This window comes from Solenopsis invicta, chromosome 12 (assembly GCF_016802725.1).
Source record: "Solenopsis invicta isolate M01_SB chromosome 12, UNIL_Sinv_3.0, whole genome shotgun sequence".
NCBI classification, from domain to species: Eukaryota; Metazoa; Arthropoda; class Insecta; order Hymenoptera; family Formicidae; genus Solenopsis; species Solenopsis invicta.
In genome coordinates, this window is record NC_052675.1 from 14,320,424 (window position 1) to 14,339,523 (window position 19,100).

The 19,100-nt window shown below is 37.6% G+C and overlaps 1 protein-coding gene across 4 annotated transcripts in view; it reads left to right on the forward strand.

Moving 5' to 3' along the window:
• Positions 1–19,100, forward strand: part of LOC105196933 (four and a half LIM domains protein 2) — a 153,913-nt gene that overhangs the window by 28,337 nt on the left and 106,476 nt on the right. Inside the window, exon 1 of one of the 4 annotated variants that reach the window (XM_011163090.3) lies at positions 11,696–14,417. The exons of the other annotated variants lie outside the window; for them this stretch is intronic. Coding sequence (XP_011161392.2) covers positions 11,736–14,417 — 2,682 coding nt within the window. The 5' untranslated portion in view covers positions 11,696–11,735. Of the gene's footprint in view, positions 1–11,695; positions 14,418–19,100 lie in introns of those variants that run through there. 4 annotated transcript variants of the gene reach the window in all.

Here is a 19,100-nt window from a genome sequence, read left to right on the forward strand (position 1 = left end):
AAGTGCTAGATAAATATGTAAATTCTAAACATGTTCAACGTCACACTGGGTGATGATATATAAAGAACAGTCTTTAAGGAAAAGTGAATTTTGCAATTTGGTCAATGGAATTGCGATGCTAAATTCCTACGATTTACTTATCGCCATTTTACAATAAATACAAGTGGAAAATTATTTTACTATGAATTATTTTACAATTAATAAATTTCCTTTTTCGCGATTTAAATTTTTTTCATCGTCTTTAACGCCGATGTCTAGTAAAGACAATCATTGCTCCTCGAGACTTCTTAGAATTCAACGATAGAAATTAAAATTTGATCATAGAACTTTGGTTTGAACTTTTGCAAAAGTAATTTAAATATATTCGTATCCAGAATATAATTCAATAAAGAAGAGAATGTGGTATTACGTGTAGGCATTACGACCACCCGCATTAGCTCTGTTATTACGTGACACATTCTAATTACTTATGGAATTATTTATCGTTATGTAATAACACTAATACACAATAGCTGACGTTTGTTGAGGCATTTTTACTTTCAAGTATTTCGAAACTTTTACAAGGCACACTTTAACATTTAATTATTGTACACTTCTTTTTAAACTTGAGCGTATTATCACACAAGTGTACGTAGGTATACTCGAATGTTTCTTTTGTTATTTAACTTTTTAACACATTTCGAGTTGTGTAAAATTAAACGATAACATAGAATTTTATTAATACGGTTATCTAAGCATGCTGGTAATACGAATATCATTGAGATTTTCATATCGAAATACTTTTTCGATAAATCGATTGCCACTCTAGAGGACTGCGCTCAATAACATTAGAGATATTATTTTATCCTTATTTAATAACAAGGATATCTCTAAGGTTTTTGAACGCAGACGCAAATTTTAAACCAGGAAAATTAAAAATATATAATTTTGTAATAAAATAGTTTATCTTTTCTAAACAAAAGCATTTTTTAAGTTTATTTTTGTGGTAACCCATATTACTACCATATTTTTGCCTATTCCTTTTCGACCCATTATGCTGTGTCGCCATATTTTTATAAATAATATTCAGTGTAATAAATATTTCATAATTTAGAGTTTAAAATCTATTAAATAATACTTTGATGAATATAATCGTTAAGTTTTGCTATTATTGCATAAAATGCAAATGAGTAGTCAATAATATCACCTTCTCCTCTAGTAAAAATTATTTTAATTAATACGTAGCGCTAGTGTTTTTATAACGTGTCTGTTTAGGATAAGTCCATTCCAAATTTGTCTGATGACCGGTTTTATAATTAATAGGGAGCGCCGACAACTCTATACCTTACACTCTGTGTAAAATACAATATGATCGATCTCATTTATGCGAGAGAGCGAGAGAGTTGCAAAGTCTATATAAGAAGCGTCGACCGTTGTCCGCGTTGCGTTCCTTCGTTGACGAGCGCAAGAGAATATCGGTCACGACTAGGTGGGTTGGAAATCGGCACGCGTCCATTAACTCCTCCGGTTATTAGCTGGGAGGGTCTCGTCGGTGTGAATGACGCCTTAAAACCGTTGCAGTGCGTGTGGTAGCGCCCTTGAATCCCGAGAAATATGTGGGCAACGTCTGTCTTACATTACGGACGACTATGCACGTCTGTATCTACTTACGCGGATCGAGCTTTCGTTTTCGTGCGCTTTCTCAAAGAAAACACGCTCAAAGATGAGCACCGATACGCGAACACGCGATACTCAAGTAAAATGTTCTGATCTCTAAAACTTCGATGCGAGATGCACCTTTTTTTTTAATATCTCAGCGTATTTTTACTCGCGTATTTTTACTCGCGCACGCGAGTTAACTACAAGCAGGATTGTGGAAGTTAATACATTTTTTCAAATTTAATTAAATTGAAGTTAATTAATAAAGTTATAAAATCAATTTAGTTACGTTAAAAGTTAGGTTAAGATTAAATTAAATTAAAAGTTAATTTTGAAAAGTGTTAGTTGTATTAAATTAGAAAGCAAGTTTTTAAAGTTAGATTACTTAAAACAATTATAATATGGATCATCAAATAAATTTAATATTTTATTTATAAATTAAGTTTGTATGAAATAGCAAAAAAATGTTTTTTGTGGGAATGTATTTTTTCTTTTATAATTTGTTCGTTTTACATAGATAAACTTAAGAAACAGTTAAAAATTAAATTACTTAAAAGTTACAAAATCAAGTTAAAAGTTACTAACTTTTTAACTTTATTATTTAATTTTTAACTTTTTAACTAGTTGCTACTCAACCCTGGTTAAATTAAATAATAAAGTTAAAAAGTTAGTAACTTTTAACTTGATTTTGTTACTTTTAAGTAATTTAATTTTTAACTGTTTCTTAAGTTTATCTATGTAAAACGAACAAATTATAAAAGAAAAAATACATTCCCACAAAAAACATTTTTTTGCTATTTCATATAAACTTAATTTATAAATAAAATATTAAATTTGTTTGATGATCCATATTATAAACATCTCACGAATTTATAAAATAAGCCTCATAAATAACAATTTATGAGAACGCGATCAGAGATGCAGACACGTCTGTTCCAGCGATGAGAAAAGGACTAGAAATGCATATTAAATCTATGTCGATGTGGCTGACAGATTTCTTCGAAACCGATGGATCAGCAAAGCCACTTTTCCCAGCACGGATAGTCAAAGTGCTAACCGATTCGGCTCGCGGTGTACCCTCGGTCTTGCCATTTCGGGCGAAAAGGTCGATACGCGCGTAAGGGGCACCATTCACCGTGTGGTCACAGCACGGCGTGCAAAAACGCGGGGGCGTTGTGACAGGACCTTGTTGCGGCCCACACGCAGGGACGTATCCGAAGATTTCACGAAAAGTGCTTTTAAACAAAGGAAGGCCGACGCAGCGATCGTCGACGAATGGCCAAATACAAAATCCATTGGTTTCGACTATTTACTTAAAATCGAAAAACTTTTTAACCCACTGCTCTTTTCCTTTAATCATTCCTGTCTAACAAAGAAACATTTGAAGTTTCTTTAGTTTAATATAAAAAATTCTAATATATGTTGAAAATATAAAAATGAATATTAAACTCAAAAATTGAACTGAATTAATTAGCAATTTAATTTCGTCATGTTATATCCAAGGAAAAAACTTTTCAATTATATTTATGAAATATGTCCATATATACCTAAATATAATATATATAATATATATAATATTGTATGAAATGTATATAATGATGAAATATATATAATATATAACATATACATATGGTCCATATATGTTAAGAAGAAGAAAATCGATCCTTGACGTTGTTCGGGGTTATTGATCGATTGATTTGAGTTTCGAGTTTCGTTAACGTGCTGTCGAGCTCTTATAATTTTCGTATAATAAAACTTGTTTCAAAAGTGCGTCTCCTTTCTCGAGTTCGCGAGTGAGAGTGTATGCCAGACGTAACAATATGAAAAATTTATTCCCGGGATTTTTGGTTTTACTTAATATCCGCGTTGTAAAGTTAATTTGGGAACATGTAAATATATATGAATTCATCTAGTAAATTATCATTGAGCACTAAGATCTGCTTTCGACCTAACCGGTATGACCATTTTTTTATTTTAAATTTGTTGATGCACTTTCCAGTCACAGTAAGAATATCAATTATTAAAAAATTAATATTTAAAATTCTAATATTTTCAATATTATTAAAAACACAATATTGATAAAGCTAAATATTTAAAATTCTAATATTAGAAATATTTTGATATTAAAATATATTCATTATTAGGCTCTTAAATATCAATCTTTTTTCAATATTGTTTATTCTCAGTATTATTCTCAGTATTATTAAAAATATTCTTATATATTAATTTTTTAGTTTAATATGAAAAATTCTGAGAGTTTAATAATGCTCCGTTTATCTCAATTTTCGGAATCGTCGTAAAATTCGAAACGGAACTTTTATAATATCCCGATTACGTAGTCTGCAATTATTTGGATCTACTATCTCGGAGATAATATCTAAAGGTACAATAATCGGACCGTTCGAGCGAGTAAAATGATCCCTTTCTTGCTCTCTTTCAATATTGTGGCTTTCAATACCAGCCGTTTTCCAGGCCGCGGAACAAAGTGACTTAGCTAGCTATAAAGTTCTTATCTGACACGCGTCTTACGCCATCTGAAACAGGTAACTGAGTGTGATACGCCTCCGGATTCAATTTATTTCGCGTTGAATTCTTTGCGAGGTGCGCGTGACACTTTTTCCATTATTTTACTTTCTAAACTTTAGCTGTTATCTCTCGCGTTAACTTTCTATACGCTCCGATACTTCTCGACTCTGCAAAACGTTTCTACGAGTGTATCCGGCGTATGAGATAGTGATATCATTTTAAGGTAATAATACTCGCGACGCTTATGGCTTTTTACTTTTTGCACTTAAAAGTGTAACTATATGCAAAATACGAAAGTACATTTTTAACGCATACGAGGGAATTTTCATCAAGAAAAGTTGTCACGCAATCGCATATAAAAAAATATGAAATTTTTTACAACTGTTTGATAAATGTGCGTCAGTTTAATTTAAATTCTATCTAAGAGCTACAGACGTGTAAGATAATTTAACGATTTTGCGTAGGAGTCGCCGGAATTAATCCTTCCACGAATTGCGTATGAATAAAAAACTCTCACGAGTCCGCTTATTATTTATGCCATCTATAAAATGACGTACATTGAGACTCGAGTTTTCTTTCCTTGTCGCAACAGTCACTTCTCTTTTTCTTTCTTTCGCTCTTATTCATCTCTTCGACAGAGACGTGAGTGGATCCGCGCGACTGGAGATTCATCGAGCAATTAGAGGCGAACGAAGCGCAAAGCGGAACTTAATTGTGCGCGGCGCTAGGACCCGTTAAACAGCCGGCATGTTACCTGGAAACGGTTCGTCCTCTCCGATTATGGATAATCGGCCCTTCTACCGCGCTGTCGGAATCGTAAAATTGTAAATCGGCATTTCGCGATGTTCACAACCGGAACATGAAATGGGGTGCGACTTTCAATCATCTTTTTTGGTCATTTCCAGAAAAGGAGACATCCTCAAATTCAAATGCACTCTCGAATTCGATCGATTGCGTAAACGATTGTTCGAAAATATAAGGAAGAACAGTTTTATTAAGTTAAATTAAAATTTAAAAAGGAAGAGATGTAATAAAATATAATATGATCAATTACTCTTCCTTTTTCGTCAAATATTTTACAAATGTAAAAGACGATGGCCCGATTTTTGCTCTCCAAATGATAGTGAAGACAATGTTTTTTTTTTGTATTTTTGAACATACCGGATCTGATTCTAATCTTTAAAAAAATCTTAATTTATCAAAGTATTAAATTTAGCTAAGTATTAAAATTAGCATTTGAAGCTATTGCACATCTAATACCGTTATTATTGAGCTTTAATATGAACACATTAATTTGTGTTTTTCTGCTAGTAAAAGATGATAATGTTTTTATCTTTAATAGTTCATCTTCTCTGCTAGAAAAAAATTATTAATATCTAAAAACAAGCATTATTTTATGGGAAATGTTTAAATCTTGATTACAGCACTTCAAAGCATTGTTGTCTTTCAAGGATTTACTTTCAGAGTATTATATTTTATATTCTATTGTACTATAGCATTTTAATACTGGAAACTGACTGTAATTTACTACTGGAAAATTTAAGCAAAAATATTGTTAAGGATGTGTGGGTTATATTTTGAAACATTACCAAATATTTCGTAAAATATTGTAGTATTACATTTGAGTATTTGTAAAATTTTAGCACAATTACATATTAGTTTAAAAGTTATTTAATTTTTTATTTTTTTTTATTCTTATGTAAAATCATTTTGCAGTACTTATTTGCAAATTTGATGGGGAAGTATTATTACTAATTAAACCAAAATTTTTATATATATTAATAAAACTCTGATAAATATTTGTGCAAAAGTTCTCTTAAATTTATTTACTCAAAAGTTATTTATTAAAAACTGTAAAAAATAATTTTTTCTGCAAAAACCATTATAAATTAAATATTTTATTGTTTTCTTTATTGCAGCTAGTTTCAGGGCTAAAATTTGCGCATTATACGATAAAAATTTTTTGTTGTTGATTAACGATAAATTTTAGCTTGTATTTTATGGCCGAAACATCCAAACCTGTTTTGATCACTAAAGCCTTTCTATTAATTTGTATTAAGTTGTATTTGTGTCGATTTACATTTAATATTGTTTATTTTCCTGTAGTTTATAATTTCATTAACATAATAAACATATTATACATATTTAACAGATTCATATACTGATTTTCATACTTTCCCAACAAATTAAAATTTTTTAAAAGTCAAAATCAACAGCTGAAAAAACATAGAGCAGTTTTCACCTGTTACTTTGGCAAAAATCGGCACATTTTACCAATGGTTTTTTATAAATAGGTATTACATCTAAGACTCTAAAGGAATCTATCTAAATCTTTTTACAATTTTAATAGAAAAAATTCCGCGAGAAGAATAAGGGAGGGTGAACGTAAGCTAAGCGATCACGGCTATTAGCGCTCACCTCGATCGATCGCGCGATTTCTCTGCGAAACGCCACGCGATGCTAGAAGCACGCGATAAATTAATTACGTCGACCCCGGGAAATTAATCGTCTCGAGAGCCGTGATAATTATTGCGGCATGATGCGCCGGAGTTTTATTGTCAGATCGGCGATTCTCTCATCGCCGCACCGCGCCGTCGCCGCGTCGGTGGCGGCCGCTCGATATCGATATCGTCGCAATCGTGCGACGATATAACGAATTACTCGGCGAGGACGCGTCGCGAGCGCGAGTCATGCAATTGATCAAGATATCATCCGTGTCGTTGTTGCGCGTCCGACGCGACCGACGCTCGAAACGGGAGACGTGATATATGAAGCGCACAGGCCGATTGTCTGGCTTTACGGCGTGACGCAAGAGTGAAAGCCCGCTTATGGGACACGCGTGATTAATAACGCGCGTCCGCGTTTCGCGCGCGCACGCGAATCGGATACGTCGAGGCGAAGAAAACGCTCTCGATCGAGAGCGCCCGCCACCGGGCCCGCGCCGCCGCGCCGCGCCGCCGCGCCGCATCGGCTCGCCGCGATATAGCTTTTAATAGCCGTAAATACGTTGGCCGCTGCGCCGCGAGATATAAATTATTCCGCGATAGCTAATCATCGATGCGCGCGAGCAACGATTCAGCTAATTTAGCAATTATCCACGCCGCAACGGAAAGTGGTGATATTTCGCTCGCTCGCTCGCGCGCGCGTTCAATGCCGCCTCGTAGTCTTTCATTGTCTTCGATAGGACGGAAAGATCGTAGCGTGCCGTTTATGTGAAAATATAATGGATGGGTGCACCAGTGAACGATTAGCAGTGAATGACCACTAAATCTATTGCTTTTGCGATCGTAGGAAACAATACAATTATATTTTCGTAGGAGAAAATTTGTTTAAAATGTAAAATATTGTTAATTTTTTAAAATTATTATATCGTTATTAAATCGTTATTAAAACCATTTGATCATTCACGTAAACTACTTTTTTATTCGTATGCTAAGAGATAGTTTTTGTGCATTGGAGAGTATGAAAAAAATTCGTACGGAACATCTCTCGAGGCACGCAGCAGCGATTCGCAGTAAAATCTCTCGCCGCACCCGCGAGGCCGAGAAGCGATTAGGCGCGCACGGACAGCTCGATTGTGCGTTTCGCCGAAGAAAATATCTTTTTCTCCCTTTACGCTACACGTTTTCGTATCATGGAATGTCAGCATTTATTTGGCGATGATTCACAGGCCAGTTTCTTCCCCTTGCCATCTCAGCGATGGGTCGTTCGTTAACCCTTTCGTAGGTAGACACGCTACAACTATTGTCTCGAAGTTTTGAATTCAAGAAAGGAATTGCCTCGCACTTTTCGTACATAATGAATTTTTACATTGTCAATTTAGGTAGAGTGATTACTTAATTTAATTTAATAGAGTAATTTAACTATAGTAATTAAAATAATAAAAATATCATTTTATTTATATATGATATTTGAAGTATTTCAATGTATACAAAACTTTTATAATACTTTCCTTTTATTTGCTCGGTTGTTCTTTATCTTATTTGCGAATTTATTTTAATACAGTAATTATACACACATTTGAAAAATTTATGTTAAATTTAATATATATTGCATGTTCCAAATGGTCTACTAAAATTTTTGGGTTAATTTAACACAAGATGAATATTTTAGGAAGTAACATATATATTATATAAAAAAATTGACAAAAAATATAACACTTTAGCACATTTGGAAATAGATTGTGGAAACGTTTACTTTTTCAGTAAAATTAACATTCGTAATATGTTGATACGTACATTTTATTCATTTATCTTAGAATTTATGTATTGAAACTACATCGTTGTTACATTATTTGTCTATTTACTCATAAATTGTATTTTTTTTTTAATACTAAGAAACGTTGAATATCAATTTAACACAAATATTCAAAGAACATAATCACATTATATATATATATTAAATTACACTTGGATATGTTCAAAATACAACAAAAATTTTAACAAGGATCAGCTCAACATAAATACAAAATGTTTTCTACTGTGTAAGATTGTAGACAGCGATTGTTGAAAGTTTACGATGTCACGATAATTAGGAGAATCTTGCTGACAATTAAAGATCTAATGAAGATTTATATATACTATATGTCGGTATATCTCTAAAGTGCTACTGTAAATGAATTTTCACTCACAATAGTGTTAATGCAAGAAAAATATGAGTAGAGATGTATATGTAACTTGTCTATGCTGGACACAACTATATTTTTCTTTTGCTCTTTTACGTACGTGTTACACATGCAATTTATATTAATTATGTTATAATCTTATTTTGATATCACCGAGGCTAGAAGAATTTATTAAAAAAAACCATTCCTTTTGATGATCAGTGATCGCTTCAACTTTCCTTTTCTGGTATATTGCAATTTGCGCGCCAGTGCCAATTTCATTGAATTGCTTGTAATTTGTTGCGAGATAAGGAGAAAACGATTTTATGAGGCAAATCATATCCTATGGTGTGAAGATGCTTCTTCGTTTCCCTTCCATCCTCCTTTCTGGTTTTCTCTCTGTCAGCGATTTTGTCGCCTGACTTTCCTCGCCGCAAACGTAAACATGCGTTAAGTAACGTGCTCCATGGAATATTACCCCTTTTTTTTATTCAACCAGCCCCATTAAGGGATCGCTAAGGTCTCATTAAGCTGCGGGACCACGGTCGACGCAAGACAGCGGCGCCGACGGCATTCTCCAAGTTCCTGCGAGAGTATCCGTGACGTCCACCTCCGCTTGGATATTCCGAGTTTAATGCGCGAGCTGCGCTCCTATGCGCAGCAGCGCGCACGAGAAGAATCGTTAAGCGGCGCTCGAAGCTGTTCAAAGCTCCCTGATTCATTGACCGCAGCTACGTCGAGTTAAATTGTTAATTTCTCGACTTAATTTCTAGGAACTAACTGAGCCTCCTCGCGTAACTCTTCGTCAGGAACTTGTTAATTTCTTAACTCGATACTTAAATTAATCGCTGCAAATAAGAATCCAAGAGGAAAGTTTTAATGAAGCATAATACGAATGATCCACTTGCGAAGCTTCGCGGTATCGGTATAATGAGAATATTATATATCTTTTTTTTTTCTACATTTTCGCTCCTTTCACGTTTAAAGTATGCCATTAATTTCCGCGCGAACGCCTGGCTACGCCTCGAAAGTGAAAGACGATGCTTCCGCTCTCGTTCCGTCATTCGAAAAAGTCGTCATTAATTTCCTGCGCTAGCTACCGTAACAACGTTGACGAACGTGCTTCTATCATTAGTCTCAGTAGCAAATTCATAGCTAAATTAAAGTATTTTCTTCATCCCAGTTTATAGCGTATCGTGCTGTTAATGTCTTTGAGTTACTCCAAAGCTTCCGACTCTTAAAGAGTCAAGTTTCCTTCTCATATTTCAAATTAACAAACATTTTCTCGGAAACACAAGCTCTCCCTTGAACCATCAGCTTTCCTATCGATCGATCCTCAGAGGCTGATGAACCTTAGTGGGGTCGAGCTTACGTGTTTGACATCTCTCGTGGTTGCCCAAAGCATCGGCGGATTAACGGGAGAATCGTGTGCTCCATCTCACCTCAGGGAGGACCGCAGGACCGTGAAATGAATAGGAGGCGAAGGAGTCGGCGATGGCGCGAAGGAGGTCGAAAAGGGGGGACGACGTGGCGCACGATGGTGACGGGGTAGAGAGGGCACAGCGAGGAAGGGGACGGCTGGAAGCGAGGGGGGCCTTGACGTGATAGGGGGGCAGGGGCGAGAGAGCGGGAGGAACACGCTCTCCCTCCGGTGCACACTCTCGTGGTGACTCCGACCGGCAAAGTGCTCGCGTTCGTGAAAGTCCACAGACGACTTTCAGGGTCGTCTGCTGCGCGCGTTCGTCGTCGTCGTCGTCGTCGCCGTCGTCGTTCCATCCCAAAGCCGGCTAGCGGCTTCTCGCCGAGGAGGAGCCACCTCGAGAGGAGAGAAGACCGACGTTCTCTGGCACTCCTACGAGTTTCGGCGAGGCGCGAGGACTCGCGAGGATCCGCCGAAGATCCGTTCTTCGCTGCTCTCCCAAAAAAGTACCAGAGGCGAAGAAAGAAAGGGAGAGAAAGAGAGAGAGAGAGAGAGAGAGAGAGAGAGAGAGAGAGACAAAGAGACCCCGGACGCGAGACATTTACGGCTCGGTGACCGTGAGATTCGGAAGGTGTGTCCTTGCGCGAGGAATACAAAGGATTCGGCGAGGTACTCGTCGCGAAGATCACAGAGATTCAGACGCGTCATCATTCAGTCGCGATCATCATCCACGTTGTTGTGTTTGTTTATTCCGAGGTGACGCTCCGATTTCAGTGGTCTGAAGAAACTCCAGTTTGATTTTTGCGAAGACCGTGGAGAACTGTATAAGCTGATGTTTGAGATGAAGAAATGGTTCAAGGCTGTGAAGAATCTGTGCGGTTAATCGGTTTAGTCGGTTCGATCGTTTTATTCATCAGGAATAAATTTACCAGTGACATATTTTTGTATCATTTCGAAGCTTAAACCAATGCGTATTTTGTATTAGAGCATCGGTCCTCTTTGTTGAAAAGATCTGGATGTGAAATATTCGGTGGAAAAAAGAAACAAATTTTAAGGTGGCATGTTATTTTGCGTCTTCAACGAACGGTGCTACCGATGTTGATTTTAGAAATTCTGGTGGACCTAGGTAATCTCAGTGCTCGCGCACTGACGTTGGATTACGAACACATACGTACAGTGGATGACGAAGGATCGGGAATCGATCGGCATCGACGGTAGCCGTTGGGCTGGTTCGATATACGCGAATAATAATAGGTTAGCGCTCGTACACTCAGCCGTGCGTCTCTCAGAGCGCCTACGTTCCTCTCTCAAGCCTGGATATATTGCGAGAAATTAACGACAACGGTTCGTCGGTGAGAGAAAACTGTGAATCGTTTCCGTAAAAGTGGAATACTTTGTGAAAATTTTTTGAGAGTTTCCAGTAGTATTAATATTAATTGCTACTGATCTATATCGGAAATCACTCCCATAGATACACACATACATTCGCAAACAATCACATTATTTGGACGAGATATAACCGTCTTCAAAATTCCGTTTCTCGCGAAGATGACATCTCGCCTACGCGGCCCTTCGGTGGTGAAGGACACGCCGAGGGCCGCCTCGTTCACCAAGGATCATTTCCATCGAAACGAGCCGGAAATGCACTCTGGCCGGTCGTGCAAGAACGGCGGACGCGGCAATCGTTATCATTTCGGCATGTCAAAGCTGCACGATAACAAGGTGGAGCGGAACGGGCGGGAATATAATAAGAACGCACAGACGGAAGAGAACAATGCCGACCTGTTGTACAAGAAGAGCAGAGAACACTTTGGTACCTGGGGCATCAAGGACATCGCTCAAGACGACATGAGAAAATCGAGGAAACAGGATCTCGAGGACGCGCAAATGACAAATGGAAAATTCAGGAACGAGCCTGTTGGTACGAAGCTGGATAAATCGCACGATCGTCCGGAGTGTCGGGACGAAGGATACGTAGGATCCTTGCCGAGAGAGGGTCGACAAAGAGGCGAGTCTGTCGAGAGAGAGCTCAACGGTTCTCATAAATCGAGAATAAAAGAGTCCTGGGAGGAGGAAGCGGAGTCGAGGAGTCGAGGGAGAACGTCCAAGATTAACAGGAGCAACGATAGCAACAACGATTTGGTGCAACCCGTCGACGAGAGGGACCTATTGCTCAAGGAGATTGAAAACTTAGCTACCGATGGCAGTCAGTCGCCGGACCGTAGGATCCAGGCGATGATCGAGCGATTGAAGTCGCGAGAGGAGAGCAAGCTACGGTCCAGGAGGGAGCGGAGATCGGCGAGTCCTGAAAAGGAAGCGCACGGCACGACGAAAAGCGACGGCAGGAGTGACCTAAGATCGCCGGTCATCGATCATCCGTTCGATAATCTATCTAACGATCGAGGTAGGAAACTGAAAGATGACGGCGACGAACCTCGCAGGTCGAGCGAGTCCAAGCTGCGCGGAAAGTCCGAGCGAGAAGAGGACGCGGGCAGGCGTGATCGCTCTACCGATCGAAAGTCGAGAAGCACGGAGAGGCGAAACGAGGCTCGCGAACCTCGAAGAGACGACAGTTTCCGAAAAATGAGCGACGCCTACAACGCCGAGAAAAATTACCAGAGGAGATCGATAGAAGACGAAGAAAATCATCCTCGATCGAGAGACAACTCGTCAAAGAGGAGGAGTTACACGTATGACGGCTCGCCGGAGGACTTCGATGTGAGGATACAGAGGTACGACCGGGCTCTGCTCGAACCCAGGAGAGATCTTGACAGAAGTTCGCCCAGACGAAGCTCTCCCAGACGAAGTTCGTCCAGGGAACCGAATCTGGTTAGGAAGGAATCTTTAAAGGAGTACGATCGAGAACCGGTAACCAAGAAGAATTCCTTTAAAACTGAATCCAGGAGGGCGATCAGCAAGGATCGTGGTGATTCTAATCTGGCAAGAAAATCATCGTTTAAAGATCGGGATAGTGACGTGTATAAAAGGCACGCTTCGAAAAATCAGCACGAGACCTCGATCAGATATTTCGGCAAGGATCAAGAGGACTCATCGTGCAAAGATTCTTTCAAAGATGTAAACGCAGATATAAATAGAAAGGGTTACTTCAAGGTACGAGACAATGAATTCGAGAGAACTTTTTTGAAGGATCAGAACGACAATGCGGAGAGGAAAGTCTCATCCATGGAGCATGCAGGTGGCGTCAGCAGGATTGTCCTGAGAAATGTCGACGACGAATCCAGCAGAAGCAACTCGTTTAAGAATGTAAACGAAGATTCCGGTAAGAAGAACTCGTTTAAGGAAAAAAACGTCGAGTTTGGAGAGGTCTCCTACAAGGATTGCGAGAATAATTCGGAAAGGAGGAAAAACAGCTTCAAGGATGACAAGGAATTCGGACGAACGTCGTATCACGACTACGAGAATAATATCGATAGGAAAACCGCGAACGACCGTTACATCGAGTTCGGCAAGGTATCCTTTAAGACGCAAGACGACGAGTTACGCGTTTCGAGTCCTTTTAAGGAGGAGAACAACGAAGCGATAATCAGAACAAATTCCTTCAAGGAGCACGACGCTTCTCCGAAGAGACGCGCGTCATTGCGAAGCCGAGATCGCGAAGTGTTCGAGAAGAAATCGGACAGACACTCGAGAGCGTTGTCGCCGCTGAAGAAAGGCGAACCAGAGAGCGACGCCAAGGACTCGAAAAACTTCTGTGCCAAGTCCTGGTACGAGAACAACCGGATATTTTCCGCGAAATATCTGCGAGATCACAGTAAGCTGCGGAACACTCCAGAAGGACGACTCAGTCTCGACGCCTCGCCCGAGCGAGGATTCTTGGTTCTGCAGGACACGCGAGGCGGCACTGTTGAGACGAACGATCCCGAGGAGAATCGCTTCGAAACGCGTGGGAGGATTGACTCGGGCGGCAGCGAGTCGCCGCGATTCTCCTCGACCCGCGATCGCAATGGTACCACGATCATCAGGATACGATCGTCGGAGGATTCCGGCAGCGCGACGGAGAGGCGCCGTCGGCGTCGTCCTGCACAGGAGGTATGCGCGGTGAGACGCAGGAAGTACGAGGACGACGACGAGGACAGCGACGAGGACGAGGAAGAGGATCGTTGGCGGAGGACACGAAGGGACGGTGGAATCCTGCCGGGGAGAGGCGGCGGCAACGCCGGCGGTGGCGGCGCGACGCCCTCGAGAACGGTCTGGAACTACCGCGAAGGGGTATGGCACTTTCATGAGTCAATTGCTTTCGATCGTTCCTTTATGGTTCAGAGGCGCGAGGCGTTTTTCATAAATCGCTGGAGGAGATGAAAAAGTTGGCAGTCTTGGTTGGGAACGTCACGTGAGGCGTTGATTCCGAGACGTTTATCGAGGATAAGTCCCGAGGGAGAGAAAGCTCGGCTTTCCCGTTCTTTCGATCCCCGTCGCTATTCGCAGGAACGATCGGCGGCCTGCAGTCAAGGCAATTTTCCGCCGTCCCTGGGATTCGGACTCAAGCGAGTTTGCTTCAAATTTGAATTTGTGCGAAGGTGAAATTGCAATGTCGCGTGTGGTCGTAACGCGAGAGCCGTAACTCTCGCTTTACCTTCGTCTGGTATAGCAATGCACCAGTGGATGGTCGTGTAAGAAATATTGTTCGATAATTCAATCCTTTCGCTAAACAGGGTTATTATTTACAGTCGACGTACATTACGGCTTAGCCGTTGAATAAAGTTTAAATCTACTTGCTGGCTTTGTGCGTGTTAGGTGCATTACTTGAAATTAATAACGAAAGATATTTCTTTTCAGCTTATAATTGAAAATAAGATCATAAGTCGTTGGCAAATTTTTGGTTAAATATTGGAGAGCACTAGTTATTGATTTTTTTTTTTTTTTTTTTTTAACGAAATTGGCATATTTAAATGAAACCAAAAATTAAACGTTATCTCTAATAAATAAATTACGGAAATTACTTAACATTATGTATATTATTATTAGCTTTACATAGCTAATAAGCATAATTACGGACTATTGGCAGAATTATCATTTAATACCTGGATATTACGGAATCAGCGTGCAAGCGTTATTAACTAAAGTAAGAGAGGGAGAGAGAGAGAGAAGAGTTTAGCTTTCATTTATAGCTATAATTATTGGAATTATATCGTATCCTCATTTTAACATTGATATAACGTTTCCATATAATATTATCACAGAAATAAACATAAGTTCGATGGTCATTTACTGATGCACTTAGTAGCGATCTTCTCGCGGAGCAAATTCGAAAAGTTGGAACATATACGGGTTTGTACAATACCGCTTAAACGATGAGATATATGTTGGACTGGTTTGGTTTGTAGTATCGTGGTCCGTGCACTCTGTGTGCCCGTTTATCGGCGATTTTCCGCGATCGTTGGCGAGCGAGAAGCGGCATTGTTATCTCTCGCACGTCGAGTACGAGCGACTGAATCACCATGGAAATCTTGCGTAATGTTGCACGGCCTCGTGCACTAAAATTGCAATTTGCTTGGAATTTCGCGATGGCCGTTTTACGGTCGAGAGAGCGCGATACCTTAAAATTAAGTGGCTTGGAGATGATAAGTTTCGTAACTTGCGTAAATATAAACGCAACAGCGAATTGTCTGTAGCAGGATTTTATTAAAGTTCTCCTGAATAATCGGTCTCATCAATTTTATTTTCCACCTTTCGCAACGTGATACTAAAACATTTTTTCCTCCCTTCATACAATAAAATACACAATAGACAATGAAAAAAAAAAAAAATATTTTAGAACAAAAAAAAATTTACTTAATACAAAAAAAATTATTAAATAGCTTAAAAATTATCCTAATGACTTATTTACTTGTAGTGAAATTAAAAGTTTCTCATTTTAAAAAGTTATGTAAATAAAATGAAGAAATAATTTTTAATCAATTATTAATCAATTTTTTCTTGCAGTTTTAGAAAATGATTACTGTTAGATTTTGTATTCAAAATAATCAGATTAAAAAAAAAAAAAAATTAAATTTAGTAATAATATTAGCTTAAATGTAAAATCATCATTTAAATATAAAAAATATAAAAATACAAAGTTATTTGTTTAAGATAATATATCTATTTACTTAAAAATAAGTATTTTTATTTAAACAAAATTAATGTTTGCATCAAAATATTATTATGGAGAAATTTTAAGAAAGTGTTCTTTTTATTAAAAAATTTTGTTATCTTAGTGTATATATAAATATTACATTAATTTTTGTCATTGTTTATATTCTTATTCTTTTTCATGTTTTAATGCTCATCTGCTCTTGCAAATTTTATTTAATTTGCTTTTTTATTTTTTCTTGCACTTTTTAATATCATTTTTATTTTTTAATCATAAACGTTATATTACTCATTTGCGATTACGTCGGTTTAGCAGAATTATCTTATAAATTAAACAGTACAGGATCAATGCAACTTTATCGACATTTGAATGGCACTCTGGTTTCTTAACAAACTTCGTAAGCATTTCAGAGTCGTCCAGAACGAGCAATTTATAATCTTCATTTATCATCCACGCCTATTTACGTCCACAGGGTGCACAAATTACGCTTCACCGCGGTTCAATCCGATTAAGTGAAAGCTAAATACCGGTAGCTCGACCGCTACCATTGCTAATCCTTTAAATGGCAATGACGCAATGATCGCTGCGATCTTACATGTGAAAAAAATTTCGTAAAATTAATTTCGTCGTAACACATCATTATCACCGAACAAATATCATTTTCTGCTGTTTTAACAAAAAATGAAATAATTAATTAAGCAAAGATGTAAGCAAGGATACTTAATAAAATCAAGAAATCAAAGACTTTCTGCTATAATCGTATAGTTTACATAAAGTTAACAAAACAGTAAATTATAAGTTTATCTACGTTAAAAGTATATTTTTTTCTGGCATATTTAAAAAGAAGCGTCTTCTCATTTTTACGCTGTACACAAAAGAAAATAATGAAGAATTTTATAAAAAGCGTTAAAAGAAGTATATTTCACTCCAAGTTTTGCACGAGTGACTGAAGTAGCTCACGTTGATTTTGAGGTAATCGATTCGATTATATAATTCGATTTTGCATTGCGAAGCAAACCAAATTTTTCCAGTGGGGGGAATTACTTATCAATCTGTCGTCGGGTTCGCCGTGCGCACAGGTTTTCAACGTGCCAACTTTCGCAATCATCTTGTCTATTGGCTAACGCGTCATGCAAATGTCAGCGAACCGCCCACGAACTGAATGGCCAGTATCGCGCGTAGGACACGTCGTTACGGATAACATCTCTCCTTAAACGGGTCGTCGCGTTAAAAACGCGGCCTTTGTCCGCGGGATAATCGAGTGATCGGTTCGTTAAGGGGGTAGGTATGAGTGATGATCCGTTACCCACTAATCAATCTTTCAAGACTCACAGTCCGAATTTAGACGCTAATTATATTAGCCAAATGCGGAAACAATATGTAATAATTTTCACATTTAATGCGTTATTAAGCATATTAGGGGAAAGTTGCCAAATACGTCCCAATTGAGTTATTTTTTATTTCAAAGTTCGTAATTGTTGTTTGATGTTTCCGTTATCTATTATTACATGTTGAACATTAACATTTTTATTCGTAGCAATTAGTAGTTTTACTATTATCAGTTACCAATCTTTACATTAGTAACATTTGTGATGGCGAATTAAAAAATTTGATAAAGTTTATAAAAATATCAATTTTATTTTTATAATAATTGTAAATATGTATGTATGATAAATATAAAATATTCTACAACAAGCTTTTTTTATGAAAATATAATAATTTAAAATAAAATAATTCAAAATATAATAGCATAATTACATTGTTATCAACTATATGAGTTAATGAAAAATTTACATTAGATGTAGCTGATTTTCTAAAATGCTGATAGCATGTACAAAACAAAACTTGTTAGATTTTTGTCTGTATTACTTATTTTTTGTTTTTACCACTAAATTATATGCTGATTATATGCAGGAAAAATGTAAAATATTGATTGAGATACTCTTTAAGAGACCAGTACACATTCGATAATTTTCTTCTGTATTAATCAAGGAATAAGAAAAGTAATTTAATCAAATTTATCCAAAGTTTAGTTTTTGGAAAAAATATTTATAATTATAGTATACATGTTTCTTACATTTTTTTATATTTAAAATATTTTAGATTTCACATATGTAATATGTTTTCCAAAAATTTATTTTTCAAACTTGTCGTGTTGCTTACAGCCATTCTATTGAAAGTTAATGCAATCGTCCGATCGATACAAAAATTCAAATGCATCGCTAACATTTCGACGTTTCAACGACGGCTGTGATCCGTTAAAATAGCGACCGAGCGAAAGTGTGCAGCGGTCGAATCAAACCAGATTCGCCAAACTGCATTCTCGCTACAATTCTGCGCTACAGCGGCAGCGCCGTTTATTTCCCGCTGCAAATGATTGGAACAATTTTTCACAACGCTCGCGGTATGTTAATTTCTAAGTAATCTGTCTTCTTAAGCAACGCAGCTGCAATCAAAAGCATCGTTTAATCATTTCAAGAGCTACTTTTGCGCATAAACTGTAGATGGATGAAAGGTTCTTTAATGCTTAGAGGGATAATTAATCAGAGCCACATTGATGCAATAAAGTTGTAACTTCGATACCTTCGAAATCCCAAAGTGGAGTCACATTAATTACAATTAAGTTAAAAATAATTGTTTAATCTTCGGCAATCGCGAGTCTCTCTTATAAACAATACGCTCATTTATTAAGACAAATTATTCACGTCGGTTTCGTAAGCTACGTATAAAAAGGCGCGATAAAAAATCAAATATCGAAATGACCCCACAGATCAAAAATAATTAAGGACATTTCTCTCGTCCGCTTGTATTTTCGTGCGATA